Source organism: Sinocyclocheilus rhinocerous, unplaced genomic scaffold (genome assembly GCF_001515625.1).
Source record: "Sinocyclocheilus rhinocerous isolate Xijiao unplaced genomic scaffold, SAMN03320098_v1.1 scaffold896, whole genome shotgun sequence".
NCBI lineage: Eukaryota > Metazoa > Chordata > Actinopteri > Cypriniformes > Cyprinidae > Sinocyclocheilus > Sinocyclocheilus rhinocerous.
The window spans coordinates 148,882-166,710 of record NW_015648505.1 but is presented as its reverse complement, the minus strand read 5'-3'; the positions used below and the strand labels follow the sequence as shown (position 1 = coordinate 166,710).

Here is a 17,829-nt window from a genome sequence, read left to right as displayed (position 1 = left end):
CCCCCCCCCCCCCCAAAAAAAAAGTATATCAATGTAAATTTTATTCATGAAAATGAAATGATTACAGTATCAAAGGAAACAATCAACAGTTGTTTATTTTTGACATAATCATGCAGCTCTAGATTATCTATTTTACCTCTACTTTAAATGCTACATCTGTTTATGAAGTTAAATCTCACATCAGTTTAACAGTTTAATCAATCACAGAATTATGCAGATTTTTGTTTTTGCAAATCGAATGTTGCATTCTCCTTATCTGTCGAATGGTGACCTTTCAAATTGCATCATCCCAATCTTTGATCATATGTCACATCTTGTATTCTCACTGCCTCTTCTTCATTCAATTTCCTCTCTCCGCATTTCCTTTGGGTACACTTGAATGCAATAATTCAAATGGAACAATTCCACTAGCACTTCTCCGGTCTCTTTATAGAGATGTTTCTGAGGTACAGCTCATTAATTAACACACTACCCTGTTCAATTTGTTCAGTAATTCAAACCAGGAAATGCAAAGCCATTTAAGCATTTTCAGACTCTGAAACAAACGACAGCATCAAGATTGCAAACGTAGGTTGCACACACTTTCATAATGTGTGCACGTGGGTGGGGGACTTTTTTTCTAATGCTTATTGTTGTCACTTTTTTTTTTTCTAAGAAAAAGCCGCATGGATTATTTCCTAGAGCAATTGCCCCACATGACAGATTATTTCAAAGGAAATTTGCATGCTTGTGGGGAATTTCTTATTTTCCTTCCAGCATCTTACATTGCCACACTCATTGATCAACAGATGTGTATCCTGTTACTGAGTTCAGCAACAGCAGTCGCCACTCCACTATACCCAGAGGTCTATTAGTGGGGCTGGGAGGAGGGATCGGGGTGGATTTTTGGTGTAATGTTGTAGTCCCATATGTGCCTTCTTTTTGACACAGTGCAGAGCCTATGTAGTGATGGGCATGATGTATTTGAATCTGTGACCTATCATATTGTCTGTCCCTGGGGGTACTGCAAGCACATAATCTGATGATGTTATTGAAATATATACATTAGACTGCCTGTGTCTAGAAAAAAAAAAGTAGTTGAGAGGAGCTCTTTGGTGTTTAATGTGTTTGTAATGGATTGCCTTTCAGAGGCATTAGCTCATCCCTTTAAGAGGTATTCATATCTGTTTCCACAGGCCACAGCCACACCAAAAGGTGTTCAAACCTCTGAGCTTGAGTGAAACCCAATCTTCTGGCTTTTATAATCTGAGCCTTTCCGTTGAATGAGCATGATGATAAACGTCAGAAATGTAATGGAGCGGAGGAAACCTGTCTTGAAAGTAGAGTCTCAAAAATGTAATTTGCATCACAGAATGTGGCACACAATGAGTCACATTCTGGCTGAGGAATGCACTGGTCAGAAATGTCGTGAATGATATTTTGTTGATCTTTGTGTAGACTTTTCTTTTGTCGTTGTAGTAGCGTAGCTTGGCACAGAGCATCGTCCCAGCTACTCTGAGCGCTCGAGAACTCTCTGGGCAATTGGAAGGGTAGACGACCCACCACCTTCAACCCCCATTCCCCATCTCCATTCAAATGTGTCTTCCAGAGGGTGCTGGATGAGGAAAGGAGGAGAGCTAATTCGTCAATGATCTTCCTACTAATCCCCCACTCTTTGCCTGAAGGCGCTCAAGCTATGCATCCCTCCCCCAAACCCAGCCCCCCTAACAAATACACTCTCCCTCACACAGACACATTCAGAGTCTGCCTCAACACGTCCAGTGGGAGAAGATGAATGTAATAGGGTAGTTTGTAGTCTGCCACGGTGGTGTCCTGGGAGGAGTGCTTTTGCACTGGCTGTGAATGAGAGCTAAAGAGTTTATTACAGTTTGGGGTGAGGTGTGGTGAGACAGGGCGGTGTCTAGGCTTTGTCTCGGGCTGTAAGAGGAGAACGGGATCTGCTAGGAGGAGTCACACTCAAACAGGAACTGCAGAGAATAGATGGAGTGAGCGAATGTTAGTGTGGACTCACTCCGATCATGCTGCAGGGCAGGAGGTGCCTTCGGAGCCTCCCAACAGGCGCAAGTGATCAGTCTCTCTCAGATCTTTGAGCAGGTTCTGGATACAGTTGGATTACTACTGAGAGGATACTACTCATGTGCTTTCAAGTTTGGAGACTTTGAGCAGGTTTTCAAAGCTTGAACTGAGCTTGATCTGCAGCTATCAAATTTTGCTGCGGTTTGGCTTCAGCTGGACGGATACTTTTGTGTGTGTGTGTGTACCTGTGAAGTGATTCAAGTTGTGAAGTACCCTGTTTAAATGCAAAGCATTTGTGGAATATGGGACATTTTGTTGTTCAAGTGGATTTGCCATGGATTCTCTGTTCACTTCGACTTGTCATTATGATAAGTATGTTTTACTGTTCCACTTATTTGTGAGGGCAAGTTCTGTAGTCGAATAGAGTGCATGTGTGCCCTCAAAAACATAAGGCAGTCTCTTTTTATACAGTAACTCTACCATACAAGTTGGGGGGTTTTATAGCTTTGAAAGATTTATACTTGTATTTTTATATTAGTCAACTTTGCTTTAAATATTACGGTCCGAGTGTCTCCATTTTTCTCCAGTACAGGGAGATTATGATTGGTGTATTGAAGTTTCTCAACAATCGATTGGGCATCTAGTCTTAGGTAGTTAATCTTAGGAGCCCAAGAGATAGAGATCAATGATGTCTTCTGTGTACAATGTGTTATCGGACAAACCGTTGCATGCAAGTCGATATCTCACTCCAAATAGTGCGAATTTCTGTTAAAGATGACCAGCTCTGTCCTCTCTTTGAAGCCACTGTATTCACTATTAGGGCTGCACGATAAATCGAAATGGAATCGAGATTGCGATTCGACAGAAGCTGCGATTGTCATGCGTATCTTTCACTCGCGCACATCAGCTATACAGGTGTTAATACTGAATGTTTAACATTATATTCATTGCATACATTTACTTCGTAGTTGACATCATTAACTCCTTTCTGCTGTCTGTTGTTCTGTTATCTGTGTTTCTTTGTTTGAATATGGCGTTTATCACATGCTGTGTGGTATCGGCGTTTGGTATCGGGGCATTTTAATGAGTACGAGTACAGGAGACCAGTATCGGGCCCGATACAGATACCAGATAAAAATTTGCTCATTATTTGAATTTATACAAATCCATCTAATCTGAAACCTCGCACTCTTGCATGCCATTAATCAGTGTCTATTGTCAGAGCCAACTGATCTCCCGAGGCATGAAAGAGAGAACAAGCATTCGCTTTCTTGCAAATTGGAGAATATTTACCTGCCACCAGCAGATGCAGAAAAGTTCTTGAATTCTTTTATTATGCAAAAATAAGCTCCAATAAAGCCAGCACATTGCTACCTGTAATTTTTTACTTGCAGCACTGTAACTCAAGGGTCTTTCCCTGTAAAGCTGTATAAAGTTCCCACTTAAGTGCTCACTTAAGGGTTCAGTGTTGAGCAGGGCTCCTTGAACTTTAGAGTTCCTGAATTCTTGAATCTGCTCTACTGAGTTTAAACCTATGTGCTAGCTGTTCCAATCCTTGGCTAACACTATCTATTGTCAGTGCATATTTAACAGTATTTTTTCTTGTTTTCTTGTCTTTGCAGTTGCTGGTAAAGTTTCTCCTACCAGTTCAGATGCCCTCTTCAGTGTTCCGGTTCCTAGTACCACCTCCAGCCCGCCAGAAGTTTACCTCCCTGCCAACTTTAAGCTCTCCAACACACAGTTGGCCTTCTTTCTCCAAGAGAACCGAGTTCAACCATATGGCAGCCAACGTGGACACCCTCTTCAGCGTTCAGAAAGCTTTGTGGTCTTCCAAACCAAGGAGCTGCCTGCAATCAACATCTCACTTGGACCTTTTACCCAAGACCAGACGTTGTCCAAGGACCTACTGCAGCCGTCAAGTCCTTTGGACATTCCTGGAAGGCTGACAGTCAACTGGAAGGTCCGGGCTTTTATTGTACAGTCTAGAGTTTTTGCTAGTAACCCACTGGTTCAGGTGCTGTTCTATATCGCAGGACGGGACTGGGATGACTTCAAGATTCAGGACAAGCTTCCATGTGTGCGGCTGCATGCTTTTAGAGATGTTCGGGAGATCAAAACTTCCTGCAGGCTTCAAGGGAATCTGGCGCAGTGCTTGGCCCAACTGGATCTCCCTTCCACTTGGTTTAATGTTAATGTAGCACCATTGGGTCGCAGAAAGTCCTCAGGGACAGATGGGCTTGAGTTGAGTGGAGAGACCCTTCAAGTAGAGCTTTACTATACCCTCCATGATCCAGACAGCAATGATGAATGTGGGGAGAGCTACCCACGCCGGGGAGGGGCATCCAGAGGGGAGAGCTCCCAACAACCCCTTCTCCGTATTGGGAGCATCAGTTTGTACCAGCCCAGTCAGGAACAACTGGTGGTAGACAAACAGCTTGACAAGAACCTCTTTCTGAGGCTACCAGAGAGGCCATTAAAACCAGGAGAGACCCTCAACATCTACCTGCTCCTGGTCCCAAATTCTACTGTCGAGCAGTTTACACTAAAGTAAGTTATTTTCTTATTTCTTATCCACGTATGCATGGGGTGTCCTTATACTTAATAAGAAGCAAATTCTTCTTATTAAGTATAAGCTATTGCATAGCTATTGCATCCTTCTCCGTATTGGGAGCATCAGTTTGTACCAGCCCAGTCAGGAACAACTGGTGGTAGACAAACAGCTTGACAAGAACCTCTTTCTGAGGCTACCAGAGAGGCCATTAAAACCAGGAGAGACCCTCAACATCTACCTGCTCCTGGTCCCAAATTCTACTGTCGAGCAGTTTACACTAAAGTAAGTTATTTTCTTATTTCTTATCCACGTATGCATGGGGTGTCCTAGCAGGGCTTATACGTAATAATAAGCAAATTCTTCTTATTAAGTATAAGCTATTGCATAGCTATTGCATACGCAGTCCCATTTATGCATAGCAGTACGTATGCACCACGTCAGGATTTATTCCGGTGTCATTCATTGTCTCGATTTCTGCAAGCTCCAGAGAGTTGGAAAAAAAAATCTCATTGACTCAGATTCCTTACAAGGTGAAAACTGATTTCCAAGAGATGAGACACAAATCACAGAGGATCTAACTAAATCTCTAGTGGAGTGCCAGGCTTTAGGAGATTGTGAGAAGGATTCTGCTTTTCAAAGTAAAGACATAATGGGTATTAATTGACATCCGTTCAAATTAAATTTCTCATGAGCTTGACCCAGTTCTCGTCGAATTAGAGCCAAGGGGATATGAGGCATATTTCTCATCTGGTCTGTGTGTTTTATTTTATTTCTCATTGTCAACAGAATAGGAGGGTTATGGTTCTTGTGTAGTAAAGCTATTCTTTAAATCCTTGAAGGCAGAGGAAAATTAGCCTTTTTTTCCTCAGATGAGAGAAATGGGAGGGGAGGTAGGATATTAGCTGCTCTTTGAGGCATGTCGAAGGAATGCTCCATAAACAGAGTCCCTCTAATTGTAATGGAAACTCACAGACTTCAATTTAGAAATTCAACATGAATTAATTAGGCTTCGATAACTCATTAACCCGAAAAGAAGCAGGCAGAGCTGTGGTGTAGCCTTAGCAAGTATAGTTCATTAAGTTTTATCTGAAATAGTCTGAACTTTAGTCTGTGTGTCTACAGAGTGGACCCATTTTTTGTGAAGTCTGACAGTCATTATGGGCCAGAAGATGTTGCAGTGTGTGCAGTATTATATAGTTTTATGTAGGCTGTATTATTGTTAGACTTTATGGATTGCACCTGTACTGAAGAACAATAATGGGGAAAAAATGCATTGCGTTGTCATTTTTTTATGGCATTGTCTTGGTATACTGACACCTAGTGATGTGGATGCAGCATCACACTATGCCCTATTCGCTGTCAGATATGATTCATTTATTCAACAACCAAAAATTTCTCATAACAGAAAGCTTGTTGAAATTGTTCTTAAAATGTTCTTAACAAGAGTGTCTCAATATTGACAAATGTGGGAAAATCTAACAGTTTTTATTAGGCTCCTTTTTATATGAGTGTACATGATTTAAACAGATTTGTCAAAAGTGCCGTTCATTTGTTTGTGTTTTATCTCATTTTTAATGAGATAAAAAAATATTGAGTGGACCTTTAAAAACAGCTCTCCTTTTGAAGACATATAAATCAATATTATATGTCATACAGCCTTTAAAAGAAAAGCCTGTTCAAATTACAGAGTAGATGTGGGCATATCACAGTGATGTGTCCAGATAGTGACAGAGTTACATTGCTGCTTGTCACTATGAGCATCATGATCCATTTCCTAAACCTAATCCTCTTAATGTTATGGCATATGTAGAGAATTATCCTTAGTTTGTAAGTGAAATCTGGAAGAGTTATCTTCATCCCGGGGCATTTTGGCAAAAAGGGCCATCAACCTGATTGATATTGTAAAGAAGCAGTTGCCTAATTTCTATTCCATGTCATGAGGGAATGATTTAATACCTTTTTGCCAACCTAATATCTTCAATGAAAGTTAATCTGCAGTAGTTTTTTAGTTTGCTTTGATATTAAATTCCAAACAGTAAATCTCTCTGACCTCATACTTTTATGCACTCGTATTGGAGTTTTTGTGGTCCAATATGGTGGCATTAATTCTCCAAGGAAAAGCTGAAGAGCAATAAAAGCTCGGGCAGAAAGAAAGGAGATGAAAGTCTGAAGTTGAGAGCTCTGAGCCGGTCAACTCAATGGGAGGTGAATTAAACTGTGCTGGGAGCCAAAAGTTGAGGGATACCAACAAAAAAGGCTATTAAAGATGTAATAAAGGAACTCTTTAAATATGAATTAAGCTCAGCTGAAGTCGCCACCCACTTCACATTCCTTCCCACCATCAGGTTCCTTTCATTTTTCCTACAGTTTAAGACCTTCAACTGTTTTCATCTGTTATTTATAGAGATTGCATCTTAAAGTGATTAATCATGGAGAAATATTACATTTTGGATCGACAGTGTTGACCCGCTAGTCATCGCAGAGTAAGAATTACTAGCTCACCGTTGTAGAATGATCATGAAAAACAGTGTGTTGTACGTCTAACAACTGAGAAAAAAATATTTGGGTCTGACAGGGGGCTACTTCAGAGCTGTTGAGGCAATACAAGATTGTTGTGAGTATCTTATTAGCATTTAAATGTCTTTTAAATTAAATTGACTACATTAGTACATGTACAATCGGTTTCCAGCAATTCAGACAAACAGATGTTGTGAGGCAAAAACCAGTGGCAACATTCAATCATTTGCCTACCCAGGAGGTCATGAAACAATTCTAAATATATTGTTTTCAAGCTGAATGCAGAGCTGTTGAATTGTACAAATACAGAATAGTTGACCTGTCATATTGTTCCTTGTTCCTTGGCCAGAGTAGTTATCAGAATATGGTTAGTTATTGTTTATTAATATTGGTGTGAAACCACAGACATGAATGTTCTGAAGAGCTGTTGCTATTATTTATCTCTTCGGCTTGCATATGATAAAACTGTCAAAACAACCTCTTAAATATGCATTGAATGAGTCCATATTTAAGGACGAGAATATCTTAGAGACGAGAGATCTTAGGTGGACTCCATGGATTTGAGCCAGTAAGCAACAACCCTAAACTCCTTAGTAACCACTAAGCAGCAACAACCCAAAATAGCCTAGAAACTGCATAGCAACATTCTGAACACCTTAACAAAGCCAAAGCATTGTGGCAGTGAGATTGCACTTTTTATTCAAAGTGTGTATGCTAAATCAAGTTCTGATCACTATTTGCATTAGTTTTGAACCATTTTTTTTCAAGCCATGAAAATAAATTGCATCCACATTTCACATAAAGATTTGGATAGCAAACAGTGAAGTAATAATGGAAAAACAACATGCTGTTTCTTTATCAACACTTCAGTGCAACTAAATGGTTCAAAAGGATTGCCCAACTCATCCTTTGCATACATATACAACACTGTAAGGCCTGACATATGGAGATAGTCAGAAAAATTTAAATGGAACAGGTTATTGAACCTTTAGACAAAATAAAATAAAAATAAAAAGTTGGTAATTTTTTTCCCCCTTAAATGATACATCAGGCTTTTATGGCTCATGTAACATGACATACAAAATACATAGTTCATATTCGAAGAGGGAAAAAATAACTCTTCAGAGGCCCAAAAAGAGCAAAAATATGCTATTTAATGCAGTTGCTGATATTTAAATGGCCAAAAAGTAAGGCCAGTCAGATCTGTATAACAGTATAACAGAATACTTGCATAAAATGCATATAATAACATGTTTTAGTAAGATGTTATTTCAATGATGTTATTGTGGGGTGTAAAACATGTAATGCAATGCAATACAATGATGATTGAGAGATGTACCGATAAATGTTCCTCAGAAGTCTGATGTATTATTTTTGATACTCACATTTATCATGTTTTTATATATAATCAAGTAAACCTAAATTGCTTCAATCTAGTAAGCGTTCATCTTGAAATACATACTAGACATAATACATACTTATACTTAAAGGCCCTTTGCTTGCTAAAAAGTATAAACTATCAATCAGACAATACAAGGCATGTTGTAAATAGTGTACAACAGGTTTTGTAGCAAAGTTTTGATCACATAAATTTGCATATCAAATAAGATACAGTAGGCTTTATTGGGTTAATGAATTCTGTTATCATAGTCATTTGATCATGGCAGTATGCTGAGGATGAAACAATGTTTTCTGCATGTCTTTGTCATTGTTATCTTACCTCTTAGAGATTTAATAAATTATATTCAAGAACTGGCATCCATTGTCTGAATATGCCAGAAATGATGGAGATGTTAACATTTGTGTATCACAGCAATCTAATGAGAGGAGAGTGACCGCATGTTTCAGCTACAGCTCACATCCATCTATGACAAGATAAACGATATATGAGAGGACCGTAACTTAAAGGTATACAAGCATGCCATTAGAGACAACAGAACGGCTGCAAGACACAAAACAATCCATGAGTTATCATGATGTTTGTAGCAGAGGGTGAAGGTTATGAAAGCACATATATTCCAATTACTCTGAGGAAGGTTTAGTCCTCTCAAAAAACTACATTGCCTGAAGGTCGTGTATCGTCACCCCTGTGTTCTATAGCTCATTGTGTTCAGTGAGCCCTATTCTCCCCACGCTTCTTGTGTCATTGCTGTCGCCACGTCTGATTGGGTGACTCAACGAGGTGTCACCTCAACGCTGCTATGCTCTGCTGGTCAGCCACATCTGGACTCGTCACGCTCGCTCTCGTCAACGAAGCAATGCACCCACAATGCCCCATTCCAAGGCCCACTGACATTGCCCACTGCTGATCGCACCCATTGTCTCACATTTTTATAGCCATCACTTTGTTTTTTACTTCTGCCATAAAATAGTTTAATGAAACGCACCACCTGTGCGAGCATTCACCTCAAGCTTGTGGTTATTTGTGCCTTATGAGGAAACGTTTAACAACAGATAATTAGCATTGGGGAAGCGACTTTGCTACACATAATTGAAAGTGGTTAAGCAACAGGCAAGTGGTTGGCTACATTTACAAGCTGTTAACCACTACATTGCAGCTGTTTAAACAAGCAATATATTTAATAATTATTCTAAGTTAAGTAAATATATACATTTCATATAATGAAATAAATCAGAGCAATATTTATCCAACTCAAAAACGGCTTAAACTTGACAGATCAAAAACTGATCAGTTACTTCAAATACAATTAAAATTGGCATGAAACGAAATTCACACTCTCATCTGTTTTATAAATGCGTGTTGTAGTTCTAATTGTGAAAGATTCATCCATGTATGTTTTATGTTTTAGCTTGTTTTACCTTGTAATTATTCTAAGTTAAGTAAATATATACATTTCATATAATGAAATAAATCAGAGCAATATTTATCCAACTCAAAAACGGCTTAAACTTGACAGATCAAAAACTGATCAGTTACTTCAAATACAATTAAAATTGGCATGAAACGAAATTCACACTCTCATCTGTTTTATAAATGCATGTTGTAGTTCTAATTGTGAAAGATTCATCCATGTATGTTTTATTTTTTAGCTTGTTTTACCTTATTTGATCAAAATGTTAAAACTCGGTCATCTGGTGAAAATGACAGACTTCTTTCTGGAGACATACAATATATTGGGCGTCTCCAAACATTTAGTCCACGTAAACCCAGCCCACACACATCTGCAATTTCAAAATCCATTCAACAAACAACATAGAAACAAGTCCCAGTCCTACATTTTTTTTTCTCCATAATCCATTACATTCAATTGTTCGTCACAATATAGAATAAGAGATCTGCCTCTGCTTCTGTTTCATTGCAACAAAAAATTACATACAATGTAATTGTAGGCAATGACTCAAAATAAATTATTTTTTTCTGATCCAAACAAACCGATTCACTAAAAAGAATTGGGGTGGGGGAGCATGCTTGATTATTGCCTCATTTTCTTTATAAGTAATGCTGTGTTCACAATGAAACAATGAGGTTGTAGAGATTTGACAGAACATCAATTACTATGACGAGACATGCTAAATTAACGGAATAAGAATGAAAAAGAAATAATTTACATGAAAGGTCTTTTTGCTTGTAGACTTTTTTTCAATGATTTTGTTAGAACTAAAGATATTGAACTTTTTAAATACTGGCTGTTACATTTAGGAACTGCTAATCGACAGTTTGAAATGCGACATGACATTTATTATACTCGAAGGAGAAAGGTCTCTTGTTCTCTCCCGCGTCTCTTATCCTTCAGAAGATAAATTTAAGTGCTAAAACAGACAGATTTCAGTCAAACGCAGTCATCATCCTCTCATTTCACATACTTGAGTAAAGGCCGAGTGTCCCACCTTCTGCATACCGCCAAACCTACACAGATTCGGCACACAAGGTCTGGTGCGTTTACCTAACTATCCTTTAGATCATGCCAAGGCCTTCTGATTTACTGTGTATCACATATAAAATTACTCAATGAGCTTAAGGGCTTGTTAAATTAAGCAACAATTTTCAAAACCTTGGTGTTTGGTATTCTAATGTTGTCTTTGGAGAAATGAATTCAGAGCTTTGCTCAAATAAAACTTGTGTAAAGCAACACAACTGCTGTCACCTGAGGATGCCACTTAATTTTATGTTTGCAATAACAGTATTGGCAAAACAGTACAGTTTACTTGCCAAGTTCTTTTGCTCATAAAACATGGCCGTCTGTGCCGCCAAGGATTATATCATTACAGCAAATTGGTCATGCAGCACCATTCTGTCAAAGTCAATTGAAATCTTATTGCACTACATTTACGACACTTTCTTCCCCGCTTGGTTAAGTCTGACCAAGATAGAAGCTAAACGCTTCTCACCACACTAACATATGTTTTACTGTTGTGATGATGCAGAAACAGATTTTTAAATTGACCTCATGCAAACACATCACAGTCAGAACACATACAGTTTCCGTTTTCTCTGATACAGTCTCAGATACACAACCAAATACATAAAAGTTAGCTAGATACAGTGTTTTTTTTTTTAATAGTGTACTTTACACTGTAATATACTGTGCATGTGCCCAGCAGTAACTTCTTCACTGCCAAAAGCAAAGCTAGGCTAGCTTATCCACACTTTGTTGGCACACAAACTGTTGTGTATAGCAGCCACAAAGAGGTCACTCTTAGGGACCCTTCTAAATCCTAAAATGACAAATTGTACACCCTATGGCCTTGTGGACCATGAACACATACAGTCAGAGGTCAAGGAAACAAGTAATTGTGCCATTTGGAAAGGGCTAATGCTAATTGCACTGTTTTAAACAGAATGGAGTTTAATGAACCCATCTTTTTAGCTAGTCAGGAAGACACAGAAGAAAAAAAAGCCAGCTTGCCCATGCTGTGCGAGACCTTCTTAGACTGGTTTGAGATTGTATTAAAAAGGGAGTTTTGTAGTATTTAACCCATGTGTGTTAGCTTTGATGTTATCTCCATGCAGGCATATTCTAAAAAAAATATATATATAAGATTAGCCTATATACGCTAATATTTATTCATATATTTTTTTTTCTTCTACTCCAACTTCCTGTTTCAACAGGAAATATGGTAACACAGGAAAGAACTGCGCTCTACAAGTAATTTAATGGGGTCTTTAAAGATCGACCTAAAATAAATATTGTTGAAAGCTTTAGCTTACCAAGGAACTTGTCAGAGAGTAGAGTCGTTATAGCTATAAAGAAACACTTCAATTCTGCAGTGAATTTTGGCATGTGCTTATGTACTGCAATCAAGCTGTTATTCTGACTGTGAACCTTCCTAAAGAACACTTCCTGTTGAATAATTAGTTAATCTGTCATTGAAATTGATATTACACAAATCTAGTCTTGTACTGCCAGTAACTGATTATTTCAGTATCACTGAAGAGGTGTACACATGAGCTACTGTGGTTAAAGGTGAAAGTGTGCAAATTTTCTGTTATATAACTTTTTCTTTTTCCAGTTTAATATGCATGCAACTGTAACAAAGGTTGGTCTCCCAGAAAAGTGTAAACATAAAAATTTGTGTTTGTTGGAGTGTCCCCACCAGCCCAATGTTGCAACTTGATGTGTACTTGCTGTTTTGCATTGTGTCCTTGAGGTCCACAAGACCATATGGTGTCCAATCTGACATTTTAAGTTTCAGAAGGGTGCTCATAAGCACCCCATTGTGGCCACTATGTGCTTTTGATGTACCCTTTTGCCGATGCTGGCTCCACAGCAGACACCTACCTAACAGTTTATGCAGCATTATGTATGTTTATGCAGCATTATGTATATAAAACGTGACCACGAGAACTTAGGGATTTGGGACAGGGCCTAAGTCTGTTAATGAACACCCTTTAATTAATACACCAAGGGCACAAAACAACACACATTAACCTCTACTTTAAAGGGGTCATCGGATGCCCATTTTCCACAAGTTGATATGATTCTTTAGGGTCTTAATGAAAAGTCTATAACATACTTTGGTTAAAATTTCTCAATGGTAGTGTAAAACACACCCTTTTTACCCTGCCAAAATCAGCTCTGTTTTCAGCACTCTGTTCTAGTCCATGTTGCTTTAAATGCTAATGAGCTCTGCTGACCCCGCCCCTCTCTTTCATGGGGTGACGAGCAGGCTGTAAACTTCAGCCGCGAAACATGCTAACTAGCACATATTAGGAAAGGTGATTTGCAAAGATTCATTAAAAAAACCTTATACTTCAGTAGATGAATGTGGATCATGAATGATTCGCGCAAACTTAAACGCATTTAGGCAGATCAGGGATCGGCACATTCCTTTCAAAAACTAAAGTAATGTTAATCCTCTGCGTCTTCAGCGGCTCAGATGTCGGGAGTAAACGCTTGAGGTATTCGTCCAATCACTAGGCACTGTATAGTTGGCCAATCACAGCACACCTCGCTTTTTTAGATCGATGAGCTTTGTAAAAATCGACGCGTTTCAGAAAGGCGGGGCACAGAGGAGGAATGTACAGTATGTGGAAAATGATGTGTTTTTTGAACCTTAAACCGCATAAACACATTTCATTACACCAAATACACAAAATAATGTTCTTTTTAGCAGCATCATATGACCCATTTAATCTGAGACATTCTTGTCTTTCCCTGCACCGGAGAAAACACAATGGCGGACAGCTCACTCAGGGCGGGTCTTAAGGTAAGACGGACTTGTCAATCAACTATCATGGGAGGGACCTGTGCAGAACTACATCATTCTGACAGGAATCTCAGAACAGCCTGATTTGAGAAAGGGGATTTTAAAATAGGGATTTAAAAAAAAAACACTGGGTGGATTTTTATCATTATAGGGTGGATGTCTACACACACTTCCAACACACATTTATGTTCAAACAACAACAAAAGTGAACTTTGCATCCGATGACCCCTTTAAAGATGACTTTGCAAAGAAGACTATTTCTCTAGTTTATCAGTGTAGCTTCCCAAATAATCAATCATCTCAAAACTGTTATTTTAGTATTATTTATATACTGTATTTCTATATTATATTTTGAATTACCTTTTATTTTTATGTTTTTACTTTTTATTTTAATTTGAAAGTTTTAGTAATTTCATTATGTGCTTCATTTTATTTTTAAAATGTATTTTAACATTAATGTATTGTGTGCAATTGCTCAGTGTTAACCTTCATGAATGCAAGCAGAATTTACATACAGCCAATGGTAGGGCCCTATAATTTCCATGTTTCGGAAAAATTGAAAAAAATTAAAGAATTCAGTCCAAAAATGAAATTTACTAATGTACGGAATGTCCCAGAATTTGGGAAATTTTGAGGATAAACCAAAAGTAGGCCTGTAGACTTAATCAAGTCGTGATGTGGACTAGTCTCTGTGAATATTTGTTGTAGTTTTTGTAATTTTAATACTTCCATTTATTCAACTTGTATATTATTATATAATATATATTCAATATTTCCAATAAAAAATGTTTTAACAGTTTTAGCAACATCATAAAACTTGAAAAACTTGTCTTGAAAAACAAATGAAAATACCTTTATGCAACCATCTGGAAAAGCATAAATGGTAAATGAGTGGTTTAGCAAAGCTTATCCACCATTTTTTTCCCAAACCATCCACATTTTACAATTCTCACAGACTGTCTATCATGCAGAAGTCTTTGGCTCCCAGCAGAGAAGGGACGGCACTGTCCCTCCCACTCCTGGTAGTTGCTCAACATCATCTACCATTACCGCAGCAAGAGGGACTCTGAGTACAATAGGCAGTTTCAACCCATTTTTGCCTGAGCATTTTCTATCGACTGGTTTCTTAGGCTCCCTGAAGCCATTTCATTTTCATGTTTTTGATCTTGCATTTTTGTGCAGATCAATACAATCTCAAAAGAAGCCTTCTAAGCCCCCACACCCCCCTTCTTGCAAGCTCTCACACTAGAAGAAGAGGTCTATGCCTCCCATGTCTTTACAACAATAGTTTTTTCTTCAATATCTCTTGAGGATCTAAGGCGCAAATTTCTGGGTGCTGTTACAAAATACTTCCAGTCATTTTATCACCTATTCAAACTCATTTTGCTGTCACACAGATGACATAAAATTGTGCATATAATTTATCCTCTATTCCATGGCACTGTTCTGTTGACACAAACAATGGCATGAAATGGCATGGTCAGAAGGCCACTGGCTGACATTGATATTGATTCCAGTGTGCACATGCTACGTTTCGCAGTGCCAAGAAGGATTGCCCATTGGCTGAGAGTCCAAATCATTGCATGTATCGGCAGATAGATCCCACAAATTAATTATCTTATATGAATACTAGACTGTGCCGGTGTTCAGTGGTGTGTGTGTGAGTGGGTATATGCTTATATCAGACGGGGGTGGATGCATGCTAAAGGTGACATTATAAATGCATTTTCCCTCCTAGTGCTGGCACAGAGTATAAAAATGAATGCAAATATATTGAGATCTCCTGTTACATGCCTGTGCTGATGACACTCTTGAACTCGGGCCCCCTTATTGGCGCGTTAGAAACGCCTGCGTGATAAATGCTCTCTGCTGTGTGATATTGATGGATGTCATTGAGCCGAGATGGTTGGATATTCAATATTCATACACGTCTCTGAGCTGGTCTCTTTATTAGCCAATTATCAAAGACTAAAAGGTCACACAGTGTTTTTGTATTCTGCTGTAGTGCTTGTCGAAAGGGCATGCTTATTAGAAAGCCTGTGGTAGGTGTTCGCTTATGTTAAGAAAATATCACTTTGTTTTTTCCGGTGATTACCATGGTGTTACTCTACGCCAAGCCATCCAGCTGGTAATTGTAACACTGCTGGATATTTTTTTCACGATTGAATTCATTATGACTCATTGCAAGCCCACACGGAAGCTGCTCCCGCAAACTCTGTAGACCTCATCAGAATTGGGACGCTAATCATTCAAAGTTCTCCACATCGTCCTCCTTTTCTTTTTGTTTGTCATATATTGTAACATTTAATTATGCTTCCGACTACTAATAGATTTTAGTCATTATAGACACCATATTTCATTTGACAAAAAGTTAATGAACAACATTCATCAATTATCTGTGGCACAAAATAAACACTTTTCAGAAATAAATTTAATTATCCAAGATAAACTTTGTTGCTGGGCGGATGCGCACTGATAGAGATGCATTCTTATCAGCTGTATGTATATTCTGGCTGCATTCATGAAGGTCAACACTGAGAAACTGCAGACATGAAATGTGTATGTACTTGCGTACGATTTTTTGGCTATTAAATTGAAACAATTTTGAGGAAAATACAGCCTATCTATCAGGATAGATGCTATAATTCACTCTGAATACAAGTAAGACTGTCCAGGACCAGTTTGTTCAATTGATTGTACTGTTGGATGTTGATTATGCAGTCGATGGAATATTGAAAATACATCTTTCCAAACCATTTCCAGAGGATGAGCGACTTTGGAAAACATGAGTTGTGAGAATATCTAACAATATTTATATTTATACCTATAATTTCATAATATCATACATTTATATGATATTCTAATGTAATATAATAACTTTAATAATTTAACCAATTCCAGCTTTTTTTTTTTAAATATACATGATTTAACTTGACAACATTTTAAAAAGTGTGTTGAAATTACTTGTACAGCTAATTTGATTATATTTATAAATTTAGTTAAGTGGGTGGATTTTCTTAGAGTATATATTTGGATATTTGGATAACTGATTACATGTAATTTGGATTACATGATCACATAAAAAAAATGTAGTACTTGTAATTAGATTACATTACATTTTAAAATTGTCAATCAGATGGACAGCCTTGTTTTCTGTCTTGACACATACAGTATTACATTAAAAAGGATACATAAAATGTATGAAAATGCAATACTTTATGAATTCCTAAAGTGTTTCTCTTTCTGGTTTCTCTTTCATTTAAAGTGCCCTAGAATGATGCAAAAATCATTTTTAAATACCCCCTGACTCTCCAACTAGTGAATCGGAGCCATTTCCACCACTGGAGAGACATGATTATGCAGTAGCTATATGTAATACAGTAGTGAAGCTTTCTGATTTGATTTGTAATAGTCTTGGATAAGATTACAGTGAGGATATTATGTGCTGTTGCATTGTCTATTGGTGTGGTGAGTATCAGTTTAAACTGCAGACAGTGAATGAGACTAAAAGGGAAGTAATTGGAGTACATTACAGTAATTACTCTGACACTGACATACTGTCCTGCAGTCTGAACAACTCTACTCAGACAGGTCCTTCCTTCCTCGGTGTCCTCTTAACACACACACACACAATCCTCAGGGTGGCTCGCCTGGGACCCAAAGATAAGGCAGTCTTATGTGCAGCTGTATTAACAAAAGAGTCAGGACTTACACCCCGGGCTCTGAGCACCGCTGCATATCCCCTCATACACACAGATATGTTGGTGCACACATATGCACACACCTTTACCAGTTACCTGTTAAAATGTGGACATAGGTGTGGCCTCTTTCAAGCCATTGGTTATCTCACTGCATATAGAGCAGATTTATATAAAAATATGAATGTAATATTTTAAATATTAAATTAGTAGTTAATATTGCTGACTAACCCAAACCACAACTTAAACCCTGATTTCTGCAATATTAGAATTACAAGAAAAAATATTTTAAGGCATCATGACATAATGATATGTCACTGTGTACAACACAGAACTGACTAACTTTTACAAATATATACATTTATTTTTTTAAATTCT

At 38.0% G+C, this 17,829-nt stretch overlaps 1 protein-coding gene across 1 annotated transcript in view; it reads left to right on the top strand.

The window, feature by feature from the left end:
- The window catches only part of tmem132e (transmembrane protein 132E), a 362,066-nt gene that overhangs the window by 260,059 nt on the left and 84,178 nt on the right, over positions 1–17,829 (top strand). The window contains exons 2-3 of the mRNA XM_016514348.1: positions 3,639–4,563; positions 4,661–4,849. Of these exons, the coding sequence (XP_016369834.1) occupies positions 3,639–4,563; positions 4,661–4,849 (1,114 nt within the window). The remainder of the gene's footprint in view (positions 1–3,638; positions 4,564–4,660; positions 4,850–17,829) is intronic.